Source organism: Brachyistius frenatus, unplaced genomic scaffold (genome assembly GCF_029030835.1).
Source record: "Brachyistius frenatus isolate BFR_SWC_R1_liver_20210118 unplaced genomic scaffold, ASM2903083v1 Contig_20, whole genome shotgun sequence".
Taxonomy (NCBI): Eukaryota; Metazoa; Chordata; class Actinopteri; family Embiotocidae; genus Brachyistius; species Brachyistius frenatus.
The window spans coordinates 1701525-1721445 of record NW_027210619.1 but is presented as its reverse complement, the minus strand read 5'-3'; the positions used below and the strand labels follow the sequence as shown (position 1 = coordinate 1721445).

General features: G+C 41.6%; 2 protein-coding genes across 3 annotated transcripts; both read left to right on the top strand.

Annotated features, from left to right (window-relative positions):
* Positions 1 to 1547: 1547 nt before the first annotated feature.
* ube2s (ubiquitin-conjugating enzyme E2S) lies at positions 1548 to 6929 on the top strand. The gene is made up of 4 exons (XM_069695849.1): positions 1548 to 1708; positions 3283 to 3430; positions 5042 to 5232; positions 5330 to 6929. The coding sequence occupies exons 1-4, from the start codon at positions 1706 to 1708 to the stop codon at positions 5699 to 5701; spliced, it is 714 nt and encodes a 237-aa protein (XP_069551950.1). The 5' UTR covers positions 1548 to 1705; the 3' UTR covers positions 5702 to 6929.
* A 1286-nt stretch (positions 6930 to 8215) lies between these two features.
* Positions 8216 to 19858, top strand: LOC138619381 (protein shisa-7). Of its 2 annotated transcripts, XM_069695809.1 has the most exons (7): positions 8216 to 9002; positions 11200 to 11243; positions 11594 to 14056; positions 14716 to 14870; positions 15322 to 15387; positions 15671 to 15856; positions 16050 to 19858. In XM_069695809.1, exons 3-7 carry the CDS (start codon positions 13290 to 13292, stop codon positions 17054 to 17056), a joined length of 2181 nt encoding a protein of 726 aa, XP_069551910.1. In that variant the 5' UTR covers positions 8216 to 9002; positions 11200 to 11243; positions 11594 to 13289; the 3' UTR covers positions 17057 to 19858. The 2 variants fall into 2 exon arrangements, with proteins under 2 accessions (XP_069551910.1, XP_069551909.1); XM_069695808.1 differs by lacking the exon at positions 11200 to 11243.
* The last annotated feature ends 63 nt before the right edge of the window (positions 19859 to 19921 follow it).

Here is a 19921-nt window from a genome sequence, read left to right as displayed (position 1 = left end):
TTGTATACCTTATAGATGCAGTTATCCTGATCCATGATATTGGAATAAGTTTTATTTTTTCCATCAGTATTGGTATGACATGAATATAGGGCCCTAAATGCAATCCTGTCATGTTAAAATGATATGGCATGCTTGTCGTCCCCTCGACAAGACAAAAACCTCAATATTTTAAAAGTGGCTGAAAAGTTAAAAGTTAATCTACGATAGAAGAACCTCAATATTTGATCCAGATAAGAGGATAGAAAATTGGCACCACTTATTTTGCAGGTGGCAGCACTTCCTCAGAGCACATTCATCTTAAGAGCATTTATGGCCCAGATTTTTATGCATAAATCTCTTCAGAATGAGCACTTTTAGCTCTGTTTGGTTAAATGTCTGGTTTGTGTGTGTGTGTGTGTGTTAAATCATGACTAAGCGCTTGAATTACAGGGATAATTACTGTTATAAATCTACATATTTAAAAAAATACAAACATTATTTTTGTGTTTTGCAGTATTGGCAAGGATGTGCCAGTGACTCCTGCATCTTTTTGCCGGTTATGCACGACCACAACAGAAAATAGTCTGTGATGTACTCCCTCTTCTACTCTCAAATAAAGTACCCAAAATTGAGCTAAATTAAAAAATAATCCTTGTTTTGGTTATTAAGACAGCCACTTTATACCATAGATATATACATTTTTGCACATATGGGTAGGTAGGTAGGTAGGTAGTTACTTTATTAATCCCAGAGGGGAATTTTTTTTTCGCTACAGCAGCATACAGAAGCAATAAGATAATAATAGAATAATAGAAAAGCAATAAAATAGCAGTAAAATATACATGGTGATACTGGTGCTGCACAGGCCTATGTAGGTTTTTATGTGATCTGATATTCAACAAAAACTTACAACAAACCATGTTCTGGTCATTGTGTGAGAAAACATCTTGAGTTAAACTGGATGTTTCCATTTTATAAGGAGAAATCCGCTGTTGTTTGTTTGCACTGTGGGAGTAAAGTGTTGCTATGTTTAACTGAGTGAGAGAATATTTTGTTTGTTTCCCATTTTTTGTGTGTGTTTTAGCTACTGCTGTAAATGTGTGCCTGCCTTTGTTTTCTCTACAGAGCTGTGTCTGCTTTTGGTGGCTTTGTTCACAGTTGGCATATGGATGTTTTTAGATAAGATGCAGTATTGAATTCAGCTCTGTCTGTATCAGTCTCAGTCTGCTGATCAAATACTGTTCTACTCAGTACTGATTGATCTTCCACTGACAGATAGATGTGATCGGCAGTGGGTGTTTTTTGTGTGTGTGTGTGTGTGCTCGTGCATCTTAATTGTTTTTCACATAACACTTCTATCTTTTCGGTATCGATCGTGGGTGTGAGTTTTTTAAACGGACCTATCGCTGAATAGTCTCAGCCATGTTTTTGAATCTGTGTGTCCGATTGGCCTATGGATCGTGACGCAACGATAATACCGCATCGTGATTGGATCAAGTTTTCTGACGTACCGCATCGCTAAGATGCCCATTGGTCGGTGGCAGCAGGTTAAACCGAGGATCGTATTTTTGTTCCTGTGTCAACGTAAAGAAGAAAAGAGCAGTAACCTGTGAGACCCGGCTAAGTTTTCATCAAAGATAGTTTTTTGAAGACGTCAACAGAAAAGGCTCCTCACATCGGACACCAGCCTGACACCCATCGCCGTTGCAGATCTCCCTTTTTGAAGATGGTAAGGACGGATGACCGAGGTTATTGCTAATGGCTAACGGTAGTAGCTGCTAGCTTCATTACGATGTTCAGCGGTCGATGTTTTTTTTTATTTTTTATTTTGCGTTGTGTCTATTTGCTGGAGTTTCGGGTGTTTATCAAGACTAAACATCTGTATTTGTTTAATTTAATAAGCACCTTTGTTATAATTAATCACAATCGCAATATTTAAAGCTGCTCGGCGGCTTTAAAGAGTAACTGACTGAAGCTAGGGCTAGTAATGCTAACGTTAAAGTTAACGTTATCTACCGGCTGGACCTTATTATTGTGTTGTTTTCTGCCTTTCGTGGTTTTTGGAAATGTCTGATAAAACTTGCATTCGGTGAATGAAATTACGAGTTGTTTGACTTCCACAAGGACGATAATGCGGTGGGAGAAGCGATGGCTGAGCTGTGAAACTTTACAGCTCAAGATTTGTTATTCTTAAAAATGCTTGTGAATTTAATGACGAGCAAGAACCGAGGAGGGTCTAAAGAACTAGAAAGAGTAATTAAACATGGAAAACGTCCGTATGTGGTTACACACACACACACACACACACACAAAAAGGAAAATCAAGAGAAAAGGGGTCTGAAGTGATGCTAATGGTGTTTTGTTTCTTAAACTGAATGGCTCCTGTTTGATGTGATCTTTACTGTTGAAAAACCAACACATCGAAGAATAGATATCAATAAAACCACGAACACTGGTTTGCTTTTGTGTTAACAAAATGAATTCGTAGTTATACAAGAAAAGCATTTGGCTTTTTGAAGCTGATAATAAGTCCTATTCCGCATTTTCACAGACTTCATATTTTACACGTGTTCAAAATGCAGGTACAAAATAGTTCTGCTCGTCCTCAAAAAATATACAAACAACACCCACTGACATGGTGTATATACTTTTGTCAGTTATATTATGTGTTTCTTTTCTTTAGAAAAAAATAGATAACAGTTGTCAGATATTGACTATTAAAATTGTGTGCATGGTTTGGAAGCATTTGTTGGTGAGTTTCAACATACTACGCACGGTTTGTAGATGGGTGCTTTTTAACTAGTTTCTGTTCTGGTCATCTTCATTTTTACACGTTAGTAAGCTGTGTCTATTAGTAAAGCAACTTCATCATTTCACTCAACATTGTTCAAATACTCGCACGAGGCGATATGTCAATATTTGATCACATCATGATATGGCTTAATTGTTGTCTTTTCCTACTTTTTAAGGTGGCTTTTCAATAAAATGATATCATTTTTGGAACTTACCAGACTCTTGTGACTCTTCTACTATTTGTCTTCACCCATTTGGAAATTATGTCACTGATGGTTATTTATTAATAATCTCAATTTGGAAATATTATGTAAAAACACCAAAAGTCATCCTTATGATATTGTTGCAATATCTATATCGAGCTATTTGGTCAAAAATATATTCATATTTTATTTTGTCCATGTCGCCCAGCCTTACAGACCCCCACCCTCCCCCACCTGTTTGTTGGTGTTTGTTCATGATTTAAAAAAAAAATGGAGTTGGCTAAACCATTGTCATGTCTCTCTCCAGAACTCCAATGTGGAGAATTTGCCCCCTCATGTTCTTCGCTTGGTCTACAAAGAGGTTTCAGCTTTAGCAGCAGACCCGCCTGAGGGTATCAAGATTTATCCCAGCGAAGAAGATATAACTGAACTTCACACAGCCATTGAAGGACCAGGTAAGGATTGCAATGTGATGTTGTGCAAAGCCAACGTTGGCTATAAGATCCTTAGCTGGAAATTAATCACATAGATGGGAACTCTGTATTGACTTTTATACACTTTTTAGGGATAAGACCGTGTATGATGCTGTACTGTCACTTTTCATAAAAACATCTAAAACCTTGGTTCAATAAAATTACTACGAGGTCAAGACAACGTGGAGTTTAACATTTCATAAATTGGACATGCAAATTGTCAGGGAGCAATCACACAACTCTTGAGTCGACTCCGTTAAAGATAAACTTAAAATTAAGGAACAATTTCTAGATGATTTCATCATTTCCACCGTCAAGTAGCTAATGTGGGATTTATTTTCCATAAAGTAAAAGTTATTGAGTTAAAAAACATCCCGTGAAATCCTTCCCTTTTTAATTCAGTTTTTTTTTTTTTTTTTTTTTTAACTAGGAGCTTACTTTAGTCAGCTTGCTAACGTGTTGCTTATGAGGGTTTCTGCTATACCATTATAGCACATTGGTGCAGCACTGAATTTGTTTTTTTGCAGCACCTAAACCACTGTAGCTTCACTATAAGCTTTGTTTTACTAACAGTCAGTGATCGTTATTTTCATGGCAAACAGGGCTTCTTTTTAAAAAAAAAAAAAATGTTTATAAACACTGTAATGATAATACTCCAAAATTACCTGAAAATTCATAGCTTATAGTCAAATAACTGCTCACCAACCCCCACTACTGCCATAACACCTAAGCCCTCCAGAAACCGAGGGAAAACCCTGCTTATGGTTTATTGTGTATTCTTAATTACAACTGTTTGTGTTGCGTCTGCATCATACTTGTAGTCTAGAGTGTATTAGCTGCCCAAATGCTGCACATTCAGCTTGATAATATAATATTTGACATTGGAGAGAGATTCCACTTGATGACCAACCTATTCTTTCCAGCTTGAGATAATAACAGCTCGGACCTGTTGACCTCTCTGTTGTGATGGCTAAACAGAGACAGTTGTCTGCTCCATGACGTTTAGGTATTTGGTGCTTGACTATCCAATCTTTTGCATCATTTACTCATGAAGATAACTCATGAAGAGGTGCTTTACAGCACCAGTTATACAAAGTAGACATCGGTTTTTTTTCCATGGCCTCTTGAAAATATATATTTCTGTACAATGGCTTAAGATATGGATTTTGTGGGTGATGTGAGACACAACCCACTTGAACCCTATCTTGTGCTCATTGCTTCAGCCCTTGTTATTTTTAAGGAGGCCTTGAAGAGCGAGACACTCACACTTTTAACTCCGCCACAGAGTGCCTTCTCTGCATCGCTTTAATTTATGAAAACTGAAACTAATATTCGTATCAAATATCAGATAATGTATTCATCATGTTCAAGTGGCAATAAAGTACATTTCATAAGGTCACGTTCGTTTAAGTGTATGTGACAGTTTTTATCATTTTGAATTTGAACTAATGTGATGTGTGACTGACTGAATCTTTTCTGTTTTTCTCAGTTGACTCAGTTGCAGCTCTGTGACCCTGTTTTTTTTTTTTATGCATCAAGTTTGGCACAGTCAGGACATACTGTTCATGTGATGAATTCTTTATACTTTGACAGAGGGAACTCCATTTGCTGGTGGCATTTTCCGAATGCGTCTGGTCCTCGGGAAGGATTTCCCTGCTGTTCCACCCAAGGGGTATTTCCTGACCAAGATTTTTCACCCCAACGTGGGGCACAAGGGAGAGATCTGTGTCAACGTGTTGAAGAGGGACTGGAAGGCAGAGCTCGGCCTCAGACATGTCTTACTTGTAAGACGGACCATCAGTCTTTTGTTGTTCTGAGCATCACTTTTGTTGCTTTCACTGTTTTACACATTTCTATATCTTTTTCTTCACTTCCCTGCAGACGATCAAGTGTCTTCTCATCCATCCGAACCCGGAATCGGCTCTGAACGAAGAGGCCGGGCGCCTGCTGTTAGAGGACTATGCAGAATACGAGTCCCGCGCCCGTCTGCTCACAGAGATCCACGCCATGGGCGGGCCCGGCGGCACCTCTGGGGCACCTCAGGACCCTAACGACGGCCCACAGCCGAAGAAGCACGCGGGTGACCCTACGAAGAGAGCGGGGCCTAGTGCAGCAGCCGTGCCAGCAGCTCTGGGTAATGGAGCTAACGGAGCCAGTACCACCAGCATCAATAGCAACAGTAGTAGTAGTAGCACTAATAATGTAGCAGGGAAAAAGAAAGCAGATAAAAAGCGAGCATTGAGGCGACTTTAATACATCAGCAAAATTCTCAGTGGGTGTGTGTGAATGTATGTGTGTGAGTGCGAGAGTGTAAATATAAATATTGAAGTGTGATGATGAAGTTTTTGTTTCCTTTTTCTGACTCTTTTTACCCCCGATCCAGACTGTCCACTTTGTACTCATACCTTTCCCTTTGTCTCGCCACCATTTTTGCTCGTCGTGTTGGCGTTACAGGTTTGTTAATTATTTACATCCCTAAAGACGTGATGAAAAATATTTGTTCCTCTTCGTAAAGGAAAGATTCACTTTCAATGGGAAAATCATGCCATCAATTGTGTTTTTCCTTTGGCCTGTTCTGAATGAATGACACACCATGGGTGCAAAACATGGCCTCTAACATCTGTCTGTTAATGAGACAAAACTCATCTTGTCTCAGACCTTAGATCAGCTCTTTTCAAAGTGTTTCTTGGTAAATGCTGCTGTGATGGTACCGTGTACTGCACAGCTCTGCTCAGTCTGGAATCTCAACCAGGATGTTACTTTAAATACTTTAAAGCCAGGTTTTCAAATTGAGCTCAAAGGAAATAATGAAAGAAGTCGCTACAAAGATTATGCAAGGTTCACCATTGGGAGAGAAATGAAAACATCTTTTTTAAATTGTATTTTTCATATTGTGATCTGAATGAAGTAAAGGAATGGATAAAAGTGAGCAGTGGAGTACAAGAAGTTTTTGTTTTTTTTCTAAAATTCTTTCAGCGTCCAGTATTTTCAAAAGTTTTTAATCGACATGTCCATATTCAGCTGTCTTTGTGGTCGTGTGTGAAGATGTAGATCAGAGGCTGTAAGGGAACAGGGTAGGTTGCCAGACAACTTTTATAAAAAAAAATAATAATAATCTGTTCTCTGTATTAAGCATACTATGGTGTGACTCTTCAACTACCCCTGCTTCATTACAAAGCAGTGTGTGCTCTCAAATACCCAGCTCTCCGAGCAGCCATGTGGGTACCAGAGAAGACATCGGTAGGAAAACCTCCACGTTTGATAGAATTTGTCTCCCCACCCGCTGCACCTGGCAGGGTTTCTTGGGCAGGTTTTCTCTCTGTTCTAAATGCAAGCGGGGCCTACATTTCCCAAGGAAACACATTGAAGCGCTGTCTTAATCTGGGTGGAAAAGGTGCCTCTGAAACCTGTTATTTGTGCAGACTGTTGGCTGGATATTTTGTGTCCATTTTAAATTATTTGAATTAATAAAACATTGAAATACGAGAAGTGAAATGAAAACTGAGTCCTGCTTGCTCTTTTGTGTGACAATTTTTCCTTACGTAATTGTTCGTTATATTAAAAAAAAATAATGCTAACAATGCATACGAGGGTGAAGCTTTTACTGTTTGGTGACGTGTTAAAGCATTTCATTTTGTTTATAGTGGTCTCCTGTTCTGTGCTGATGGAATAAACATTATGAGGAAGCGAATAATTGCGTCCACCCTAGCAAACCAGTGAGTGAAAGTGCACCCGGTAGAGCGTCACTGGACCATCTAATGAAGGGCTCTGCTGGCCTCTGCTGCAGACATGCAGCAGCCCACCCACCTGTGTAGAAATAGCAGCCTGCCATGCAGGTAATTATCAGGCCTCTTCCTAGACACCTGGGGCTCCACATAAGGCTTTACACCTTCCCCAAGCCCCATTTTGAAAGTGCTTACCTCCTTCACCACCTGGTATTCACTCCCCTATTAATGCTAAAAAAAAAAAAAAACTTAATGATGTAAGACAAGCTTTATTATTTGGTGAGTGATGCAGCTATCGGGGATGCATGCTGTTTTTTTTCTTTTTTTTTTTTCTGTCGGTGGTGTTAACTGATTCATCCTGTATCTCTGATGTGCAATCAATGATCCCAATTCATAGAGCACACTCCTCACTTAAAATGTATTGACAAATCTAATCCCGGTTTCATTCATGTGCTGGTTGATGTGAGGATCGTGAGGAGGCAGTGACGGAGAAATGAAGCCAAACAACTTCACCTCTTACACATCACATCCACTCTTTTCCTCAAACGCATTTGTTGTGTGCGGATATCTATCTGCCCCCTCTGCTCGTCCCGTACACTTAAATAAATCTCTGATTTGTCAGTGTAGGTCTGAGTCTAATTGACAGTTTCGTTCACGCTCCAGTGTTAAAGCTTTTGCGCCAGTCCTCTCCCCTTCCCCGTTTTCATCGCTTTCATAATTGCCACCAACATAATGACACAGTTGCTGTGGCAACCGTTTCTCTCAGTGTCTCTCTTATTTTCTCTCTCTCACACACACACACACACACACACACACACACACACACACACACACACACACACACACACACACACACACACACACACACACACAAACACACAAACACACAAAGAAAAATAACTCTGAATCTCGGAGGTCTTCGACTGAATATATACCGTCTGCTTTAAAATTGCAAGTTTTCTCCCGTTTGTGTAGACGGGTCTCACAGCTGCTTTTTATTTTATTTTTTTAACTTTTTTTTTTTTTTCTCTCTTTCAAGAACAGTTGTCAGATCCCTGACTAACATTTTTGTCTGTAAAATGTTGGCCTTCGGGGTCACTCAATTAAAGAGGGGGATAAAATGAAGGGGAGTAAAGATGAACGCCACCAGTTGAATGGGCCTAATGACCGTCAACAGCAGCAGCAGCAGCAGCAGCGAGCAGCGCGGAGTTGAGTCTCATCAGCACCAGTCTCACCGACCAATCACAGCGCTCCCCCGCTGGCGGACCTCGGTGAGGCCAGTCGCAGTTAGGCGGTGTAACCTATATCGCTTGGAAAATATTAAGGGAGCCAGCCTCAGTCAGTTCTAGCTGGAGAAAGTTGTTATTGGGGAATTTTTTTTTTTTTTTTTGCGTGACACGTTTGATATTTTGGGCATCTGAATTACTGGCGGGATAGTTACTCTGCAACTTAAACGGAAATTCCCGATGTAGTGTTCAGATGAATTGTCACACGTATCAGAAAATCTCAGAACATCTCGTTGTTCACCGACTCTCTCTCGCGCGCGCTCTCTGTCTCTCCCGCTCGCGTCTTTTTTCTTTTTCTTTCTGTCGTGATGATGGATTATCAATAGTCTGATGGAGGACGATCGAGATTTTCATCACTTTAAAAAAAACAAACAACAACAACAACAACAACAACAATAAAACAGGTGTCAATCCAGCAACAGTTCAAGCTGTCCTCATCCTGTTCTGCTACAATAACAGGCTGCCATCTGAGAGCCGCTGAGATACAGTGCGCAGGCTCTCCCAGCGCTCTTCTCCAGCATCAAACCCCAGAGCAACGCACAGGTAAGGCACGACATTATGTGCACCTTTTATTAATGCAACGCCAATTACCGAAATGCATGCAAAACTGATTTCTACGTTCACTGTGTGTTCCCGTGTGCATGGAAATTGAGTTTTGGCATCTGTTTGGACGCATCAGCTGTCCTGGAACAAAACATTTGGATGAAAGCTGCGCCACGCAAACATCTACACACACACACTGGCTTTATTCTGGGCAGACATGTTCTTCATTACTTCAACTGTTTATTCGACAGCTGTGTGCACATTGCGATATTAAGAACACGTTGATATTAAGACTAGTGCTAACACACACAAACACACACTGACACATCCAGCCGGACAACACACACACACACACACACACACACACCGGCACGGATACACCCACGCACTCGTAGATGCAAGTCATGTCCATAACCTGCATGATTGTTCATTGCAATTTGCAACTTATTAACCTAATAAAGGATAGACTGTAGTCTGAGGAGTCGATGTCCAAATTATTTGGCTGATGCAAAGTCATTGCGCAGCATCTATTCACCGATAAGACCAAAGTAACCGCTGCTCCGCGGCTTTCTCTCTTATTAAATGTCTTCTGTATCTACTTGACTTGTAATCGGGGTATTTTCCCCTCATTGATTCACACCACAGTGCGTTTTTGCAACAGCGTGTCTACAGAAAAAAAGAAGCCATTTTGTTTCATTTCCAACAAACACCTGTTGAAATTATTGCATGGCCAGGCGTCTTCTCAGCATTCTGCAATGCAAGTAGGCTAAGGTGTGTGTGCGTGTGTGTGTGTGTGTGTGTGTGTGTGTGTGTGTGTGTGTGTGAGAGAGAGAGTGTGGGGAAGAGGAGGGGGACAGGGGAGAGGAGGGAGGGGTGTCATTCGGTTCGTTTGCTTTGATACAATCACTTGCCATGCAACTTAGGGCTGCATCTTCACAGTTGTGAATATGTGCCCTTCACCCTTTGGTTCCCATCCCCGCTCTCTCTCCCTCTCTGCTGCATTGCTTCAACACTACAGTATAGAGATGGGGAAAACATTTCCAGCTTTTGTATGCTGTCACTTTATGGAAAGATAACAAATTTTAATATTAGACATCATATTTATGGCTTCAGGAGAACTGGTCTGCCATATTTTTTAAATTAATATCTTTTTTTTTTTTTTATTTTTTTTCATTTTGAAATGTTCATTGACAGCTGCACATGCAAATTTATCTGTGAATGGTTTGAATATTTGGCCAGAAAATTCCTCATGAAGTGAATGGAGCCGGAGCAGAATTGTAGGGATCTGCATGTACTGAGACTGTTAAGTCCAAAAACTGAAATTGTGTTGTGTAGGTCACCTTTAACCTTGTGTGATTATCAAAATCTAAGTAACAGAAGACTGGAACTCAAGCACCCAGCAGTGACAAACAATATTGTTTTGGTACAAGCAGGGCATCAATTCAGGGAAATCGAGGATGCGCAATAAATTTTAAATTTGCTATTTGGGAAAAACTAGATTTGGAAAAGCAAGAAATCTTAAGTGCTAGAATTTCACTGACCAGTTCTATCCGGAGATGGTAGAGTGTAAGCAGACTTTTGACAAAACTAACACCAGAGAAAAAAGACAAAAAAGGAATCTCTGAAAGAAGGTATAACAATACTGAGATTGCAAACCATGATTGTCCATTTTTCACAAGTGACCAGTGCAAGTGTTGAACAGGAGGAATCCTTCCATGGGTCATTACCCAACAGAGTGCAGACAATATGGCAATGGAAGTTGAGCAGTGTTCGCAGATGACGGTGCAAGGCATCCGTGTCATCTTGTTGAGCAAGAGAGGGGCAGATGTGACTTTGAAATCTGGTTTGGCTAATGGGTGTAGATTGGGTTCTGCCTCCCTTCTCTTTCACTGCCTCTTTCACTCACACAGACAGAGCTGCAGTGCTATTCTGAGAGAGTTAGCTGCCGCAACCCACGCACAGAATCTGAGAAAGAGAGAAAGGAAGAGAAGGAGGGAGCAAGAGGAATAAAGGAAAGAGGCAGAGACCGACTACAAGGAGGTTTACAGAATGACGACTACAGTCTCTCCCATGCACGCACGTAGACACTCACACAAAGCCGTTTTACAGTTTCAAATTCCCCTTGAACTGTTCTAACAGCGGCTGATTTACAGTCTTGATTAACACCCTTCTCCTCTTCCATGGGCTGTATTTGCAGATCTGTTTGGTGGTGCTGTTTGTGTGATGTGCTGTGTTGTATTGGTAAGTGCTGGGAGAAATGTACTTGATTCTGTGCCACCCACACATCGCCCTCCCACTCATGGTCGTCTCTGCATCTATACCTCTGGCTCTTCCCGCTCGCCACAATCTCTTTGCTCATTTAAATCCCTACCCTGCATTTATCCCTCTGCTCTCTTTCTCTATCACTGGCTTTTCAGGAGAGAGTGTTCCTCTTGCAACCAAACAGGCACACTAACACACAACATGCACATTGCAATTAATAAAAAATACCTGTGTGCACATGTGCACCCAAAATGAACACACACAAGGGTCAGTAAGTGAAGAGAAGAGGTTGCTTCTTTCTAATCCGATGTCTCTCGTTTGTATTACAGTGGACACCCAGACTACACATTCCAAGTTTGATTGTCGACATATAAAGCCGAAGACAGTTCTGGAAATCGAGCAGAACGCTTAGAGACGACAAGAAGAAAAATTCTGCCAGTGAACTCTTTGGGAACATTGTAGTCAGAGGGAGAGCTGCTGCTTTGTGTTTCTCGTTTTTCCTCCGCCGAACTCTCCTCAAAAGGTTAGAGGGGCATGTAACTGAAACAAGTGGAGCCCTCGGTGATTTCAGCATTCTGTCTCCCCCATCTGTGCCTACATTCTCTGCTACAGATAGGGACGTTTTGATAATTACATATAATTATAATTTCTGTGGGAGACAGATCTGCCTCTGTCTATTATTGCCAACACCTCCAACACAATAACTTCACACATTTACATATTTCTCAACAAAAGTGATATTCTTTGAACCTCGGAGACGAATCAGGAATAATTTTACTTAGAGAGACATGTCACATGGAGAAGCGATGGGCCATTCAGTTTATGTCTAATTAGTGATACAGTTGAGTGACACGGGCAACATTTTGTGCCTAAAAGCTGAACGCAGAACACTTAAAATCATGACATTTGCCTCATTTTGTGATGTTTTTGGCCAAGAGCCATTTTTTTGGGTTATGCTTACTCCTAATTTTCAGTTGTTACAGTCTTCTTGAACTTAAGCAGAACCATCCTCATTACCACCCACAGCTCAATCACAGTGAGGGTCGGTGCTAGGCGAGTACTGATTCAACCATAAAAAAGATAGAGATAAAATACAAAGTGTATCTATAGATGTGATAAGAACAAGTCAACATGGACATAATATTCCACAGAAACTAAGCTGTATTAATGGAGATTAATGGACAGTATCCATCAGCGGTGAAGTTAGTTAATTCCATTTGATTGTTTACAATGCTAAAAAGCACCAAATATATGAAAACAATATAGATTTCATACATTTTATGTCCAGAAAAGATTTGCTTCCAGGATAATTAAGTGCCAATTCTGAATGTACACAGTGTCAGACTGAAATAGTCAACCACGAATGAACAAAACAGATCAAGCTGTTTATATTTGACAAAACACCGGCCATAGACTACTGTTTAAGTGCCATGATCAGCACAGGAATGTCCAGGAATGACATATTTTATTGAATTTACTTGCTACTAATTTTTACTGGACTTTGTTGTTCCAAAAAATAATTTCTCCCAGCAGCACATGAGATATTTGTTCATTTGTTCAGTGGGACATGTAGGACGAGGCATTAAGTACTAAAAGCATGAAGATAGTTGTTTTCACTTTGTCCTTTGACCTTTAAGAGGTGATTTTGGAGGGCAAGAGATGAAGTCGTTACGCTCTCAGAGTTCCTTTCAAGCAGGATATTAAAACCATTTTAATACCATTATCACCAATTATTGAAACCGACAAAAAACATTTTGATAGTGTTTGGTTCTTTTGATTTCTTTTGGTTCCTGACCTTTTCTATTATTACTCCACCATATATATATTGACAGAACAAAAACTCTTCACATTTCATCATCCAGCATTGCTGAATGAAACTACTGATTCGTCATCAATATCTAGTAAGTTATACTTGCTACTTGAATATTTCTCATGCCGTTTTAGTGTGTTAAACTGCAAAAGCGGATACACCGTTGTAACTGCATTGACTCAACAACAGAAAATAGATGTCTTAGTCATGTAAAAATGACGCCCACCACCAATCTCCGAGTCCTCGCTGTCTCCCTGCTCTCCCTCCTTACTGCCCCACTTACCACTCTAGGGGAGACCTCTCCGTCCTCCCGTCCGCAGCACATAGACCGCTCAGGGAGACCATTCACTGAGCAGCCCAAGACCGGCTCCAGCCCCTCTCTCCTGCTCCTGGCCATGCAGGCCAACATCAGGCCAGCTGCTCTCCAAGGCAGGACCAAAACCCCTGAGAAGCTTCCAGAAACCTCAGAGGGAGTTCTGGAGACGCCCCCGAGACCCCTGCCACAGATAATGTTCCCCAAGAATGTAACTTCAGCAGAGGCCCTCGCACCTCCCTTAGGTGCAGCCCAGGTGGAGCCCATTCGACCGCGCATGATTGATATATGGATGGATGTATGTCGGGGTTATTATGACGTAATGGGACACTTCGACAGCGCTTTCAACTGTTCCAAGGACACCTTCGTCTTCTGCTGTGGAACCTGCCACTACCGGTTTTGCTGTCCAGAGCGAAGCCGTCAGCTGGATCAGGACAGTTGTAAAAATTATGACTCTCCAGACTGGGCCAAGCCACAGACAGACTCCATGATCATATCAGAGGAGTTAGGTCCTGACCCCGACTTTGATCCACTGAAACAGCAGAGCCACAACACGGGCTTCGTCATTGGCGGTGTGATTGTGTTCATGGTGGCTGTCGCTATCGGCATTAAGGTGGGCTTCAACAAGGTGCAACAGGAAGCCAACCAAAGGGACCTGAATATGCCCAGGTGAGGCTTGGACATTATTTTCTATTTTCTTTTTCATCACCTCTGACTGCTGGGTTTGTCACTTGACTCTAATACTGTATTAAAATTAGGTTTTCAGGACTCCATAAATGGCCTAGATTCATCATTCTGGCCTCAGAATAATGTTGTTAGTCATCAGCTGAAACATATTTGATTTTCATCGAGTGGTTGCTGCAGAAATCATGTCTGTTTTGATTTCCTCTTGGCTTTCTTATCTCATATATGGCTGGCAATCCTGGCAATAAAGATGTGAAATTTGGTTTTTGTACAGGTTAATTTTTTCTATCTTGGGCATCATAGTAGGCCTATATATTTATATTACAGTTCTCAGGTGATCATGAAAAAGGGAGGGAAACCCAGTGCCTCACCACAAGATTGACATTTAGATTTTAAAATAATATAATAACAATATTAAAATAAATTGCTCTCTAAGGTTAATGTGTTTTCTTTAGCTGGTGATTATTCTTCAGCCCTGAAGCCTATAGTATAACAGTATTTTAAATGTCAGATCATAAAACGAGTGTCAGTCCTTAAACAGGCGACTATACATAATGTCTAAGTGTTAGACATGTTTCATCAATTTTGTATTAGAGTAAATTTTATCTTGCTCTTCTTTTTGCTTGTGTTTATCACATCATTAGAGCCCTGGTTGACATGCTGCGGCACCAGTCAAGTCCAGTCCAGCAGGATGAGAGAAACAACAGCGTAGCTGTGACTGTAGGGGACGGACAGGGGACACTGGGGAGACCTCCAAAAAATCTCTACGCCCCAGGACTGCCCAGCAAAGACAACAGATGTGAGAGTCTGAATAGCACAATCAGAGGCACAATTAAAGGATTTGTCACAGCATCCTCCGTAGGTAGAGGCAAAGTGTGCTCGCCATGTCTTTGTATGGACACAGGTTTTCTTTTGTGTCCCATGGCGAAGACATTTTTGCAACTATTTAGGAGACCAAATGAAATAAGGATTTTCAATGGTCGTGTGCTAAAAGCAAGATTTTAACCTCAGTAGCTTTTCTGTACTGATAAAAGATAAAGTAAAGAGATCTCTGTCTTTCTCATGTGCAAAATGAAAGTAGTTATATGCACCAGAATGTGTGCTTCTAAAATGTAAATGTAAATGATACTGAAGCAGGTACATACGTGTGTATAGTTGCCTTTAGTTTTTTACGTTAAAACACCATTCAGCTTGAAACTGCCTGACATCCATTTTGTGAGCTGATTACTTGATGTTCTTTTAACTTACAGTGGGCAATTTGCAACACAATTTCATCCACTCGTCAGGCACCAGCCCGAAACACACCGCAACTATCGGTAAGGCGGCTGGTGAAAGCCAGGCTCCCATGTAAATTACATGTAATCAGTTTGATGCTTCATTTACTTCATTCAGTTTTATTTTGAGTTCAGAAGTAGACGTATTCATTTCAACAACAATAATGATTAGCTTGGGTTGCTTATGTTTGTGTTAAAAACAAGTTAAAATCCATCTGTTCAGATGAATGTTGGCAGATTCACACACTGCTGCATGCAATGCGCTATATCCAGAGGAGCAAATCTCATTTAACACACAGTCATTTTCTCCCTGTGATCTCTGCAGAACGCACCCCTCGAATGAACAATGCTCAGCTGGCAGCTGGAGGCACCCTGCTCTCCAGTAAACACAACAATACCAAATCCCAGCCTGCCTTCCACCACTCCCTGCACAACCTGGCACAGCTGCCGCCCTCCTATGAGAGTGCCACCAAGCCGGAGCTCAACAGATACTCCTCACTCAAACGCCTCGGTAAGTGCCGTGCTTTTGCAGAAATGAAACGCGTTCTGTCTAACCCTCAGTCCCCTTACGGTGCTGTTTCATAAGCGCTGAAGCATGGTGACACTCTTGACACCATGTCATGAAACGCTGGATGGATCATTATGTGCTGATGCTATTTACTGTGGTGATAAACAATTCAGAGAAATTTTGTTTGGCTTTGCAGAGAAAGGTCTTGATGAGTACTCATCTGGTTACTGCACCACCAAGCGCCGCCCTCACACAGCCCAACCGGCCCTGCAGTCCTCTCAGCACCACCTCCACTGGGGTGGAGACTACACCCTCAGTGGGAGAGGGACCCTCCCCAGGCACGCCGTTCGTCCCTGGATCCCGCCGCCACCTTCTGGGATGCCTGCCTCACCCACTCCCAATCCTTACCCCCTGGACCCGCCGGAGCCCCAGTACAATCCCAACTATGAAACTCTCTCCAAGCCGAGAAAAGTCAAGTCCAGTGACCAGCTGCTCAACATGGGTGACGTCCCTGGCAACACCGGTACCCTGTCACGGATGTCCAAGAACCAGCAACACCAGTACTACAAAGCCATGGCTGCCTCCAATAAGAACTCCAACACACAGACCCTCACCAGGAAGACCCAGGACAGGCAGGAGAGACAGGACAGGCAGGACAGGCAGGACAGGCAGGACAGGCAGGACAGGCAGGACAGGCAGGAGAGGCAGGACAGGCAGGACAGGCAGGACAGGCAGGAGAGGCTGCTCATGTCCCCGGACCATCTGGAGGAGAGGATGGGTGGTGGTGGGATGGGCGTTGTCGATCCTTACGTCCACACAGGAGGGATTGTCCCCACGCTGCCTCGCCAGCAGAAGGCCCAGTCCCAGCAGAACGTCTGCGCCACGCCCTCCCTCGACCGGCACCACATGATCAAGATGAACTCTCACCCCACGTCCGGACGGGAGCAGGAGAGGAACACAGCCATAACGGGCCATATGAGCGGGGGAATGGGTTGGGCGGGGGAGATGCCCGGGGCTGGGGTCGTCATGGGAACGGGAACACTAGGGGGCCACAGCGCGAGAAGGATGGCTTTTGCAGCAAAAAGGCAGAACACCATTGAGCAGCTACATTTCATACCGGGAGGAGGTGGTGGGGGGTCAGGAGGAAGTGCAGGAGGCAGTCAAGGCATCCGGACGGGGAGTAAAAATGAGGTGACGGTGTGAGGTTAGTGCCTAATGTAGAGTTTACCCCTCAGCAAACCTATTGGAATAGATCACCCTTCTGCATTAAACTATTAGATATACAGCTACAAGAAATACAATTAGAAGTATTAAGTACAGTATCATGTGTTTAGGCTATTCAAATTAGTGTTATCTTGTTATTAAATATCTTAAATATAACTACTTATTGGATTACAAATCTGGGTGGGGAACATCTGTTCCAGTTATGTGATAGCCTACATCAGCCATATTTTGTAACAGAATCTGCCATATTGCCATATACAGCTGTGCCATTACTTGTGGAAAGACTGACTGGAAGGATGAAGCAAAACCAACAGAAGTGTTGTTCATAACTTAGTTTTTATATGTTTTTCAAAAAGTACTCAGGAGCCATATTAGATAGGGAACCAGATGATGTTAAAAAGGGTCGATGAAGCGGAGGACTGTGTGAAATATTGTATCACAGAATTTCAGAGAACTGCGCCAACTACCTGGACTGTCAAACTGCTCAGAGCTTGCCAACAATGATTTATTAAACTGAATCTCGGGTGAAGAGCCCACTGGACCGGATGATTCTGAATGAACTGTGTGCCTGGTGAAGGATTTCGGAGATCCTACACTCTGCTGAACCAACCTCGTTCTGACACGGGGAGACAGAACTGATTTTTGTTGCTTCCTGTGTAACTGAGCAGACAAGGTGGGGGCCGTTTCTGACTGAGACGCAGCAGCCCGACACTATTGGCAGGACTCCACGCCTGATTTAAACTGCGGACGTACCCACATTACCAATCTGATGCCTGGTTGCCTAGTTTTCCATGTGACCTTAGATAAAATTCCCAGAGGGACACACACTCTGATCACTGTTACATTACAGGAGTGTAAACTGATATTAGATTCCGTTATGGGAGAGATTTCCCTAACGTTCCCATCTATAGATGAGGATTTACCTGTAAAAACTATGGGCTACCAAATAATCTAGAGCCATCAGTCATGATATTAAAAAAAAAATCTTGACATTAACCCACAGAATCAAGAGATAACAGAACAGACCTATCTGTTCAGTTTACCAATAACGAGGCAACTGCTTTACTGTAGGTTGTGTACAAAGAGCAAAGGTTTTTCTACAGAGCACAAATGAATAGACCATGACGCAGAGGTTGCACTTACACAACTGTCCTTCAAAGCCATTTATGGAGATACAAAGAAAATTACCACAGAGGAAGCTGGTCTGACAATCACCATTTTATTATTATCACCAGGTGACAAATTATACAAGTCAGTCATGTTTTGTACAGTCAAAGGATTGGCTTCAGAGCAAGCCAAAAAAACCTCTGAGTCAGGATCGAGGGCTGCCCGAGGCCTTCTCCTGCGCGGCTCTGTGTGCCGCAAGAGACTCGGAGGGTTAGGAAGCCCTTCCCTTCCGAAAGACAAAGACCTTGCTGTATCATATCGCACTTCAGCCAGTATGAGTACAAAAAGAAAAAAAAGAAAAGAGAAAAAAAAAAAATCATCAATAACAACGCTTATCAATACTAAGGGCTATCCTATCCTATATACTGTAGTATGTGATATCTGTGGTCCATATAAAATGCTATCTCTTTCTATTGATTTTGTGTTGATATTGTCATGATGTACTAAGTATTAATGTGTAAAAAAAAAAAAAAGAGCAATTCAAGCACAGTTCAAAGAGAAACACGGAGACAAAAACTTTGCACAAATCTATCCCCTGATATTTGCACCAGATACAAACATAACTTTGTATTGTGTCCTCAAGGTTTACATTCTGTACGAGCACGGCTGGAAGTGTGACTGATCTGACGAAGGTATTGTACTGAGAGAAGAGTTTTTTTTTTTTTTATCAACAGAAATCAGAGGTAATTACGCAGATCAAAGAAGGAACTTGTTACTGCTCGGGTTTTTGTTCAGTCATGTGAAAGGATACAGAGATGAAATGGCGATAAACAGAAACACAGATTTCATTTGGACAATCTTCCTATACACAGTGCTAAATGTAGTTGTTATGAATATGATGGAGTGTTATTATTAATAATTATTATAACTGTTATGGTTATTATTAACAATTATCTTATGATGTGATGTTCTTTTACTTGGTGGGATTTAAGTGTTTATTGTTTTTAGATAACTAGCATTCTCATGACTAGTTGGTTTTTCATACATCTGGTCATAAACTCAAGTTTTTAAAACATTCCAAATCTTGATGCATGCCAGCTCCATTTCATTGAGAGGCATTTACACCATGCCTGGATTTTAAGGTCATCAATGCTTAAATGGCCAATTTTTCAGCTGTATGTACTGTGCCTAGACGTTGGCCTTACGACTTTTTGATCTCAAGTGATTACTTAGGTTTCCACTCTGGTACAAAAACACGTATTGAAAACAAATCTGCAGCCTTCTAAGTGTAGATGATGGTGTTAAAACAGCCAAGTGAGGGATAGATGAGTTTGAGATGGGCCAGAAGTTATTAACACCGCAGACAGTCTGTTGTGTTGACTGCAGCAGCCTGACCCACTAAGTTATTATGGGTTGTACACGCTAAATCCATGATGCCATAATGTATGTATGTTCGGATGAATGTTTATTACGCAGGTCGGAGAAACACAGAGGTCTAATGAAAACCTGAATGCTTTCAATGCAGTGTCTTTTTCAGGGAAATAGGACAGATGACATACAGTAGTATTAGATTTTTTTAATAGAGCCACAAAAGGTCTGTAGCAAAGTCTGTAATATCTCACAAGCCATATCCATCGAAACTCATTATCACAATTTTATAAATGGTTAATCTAATTTGTGCAAGTATTGTATTTTGTATAGCTAGTACAATCAGAATATTTTGAGTGATCTCTTCGA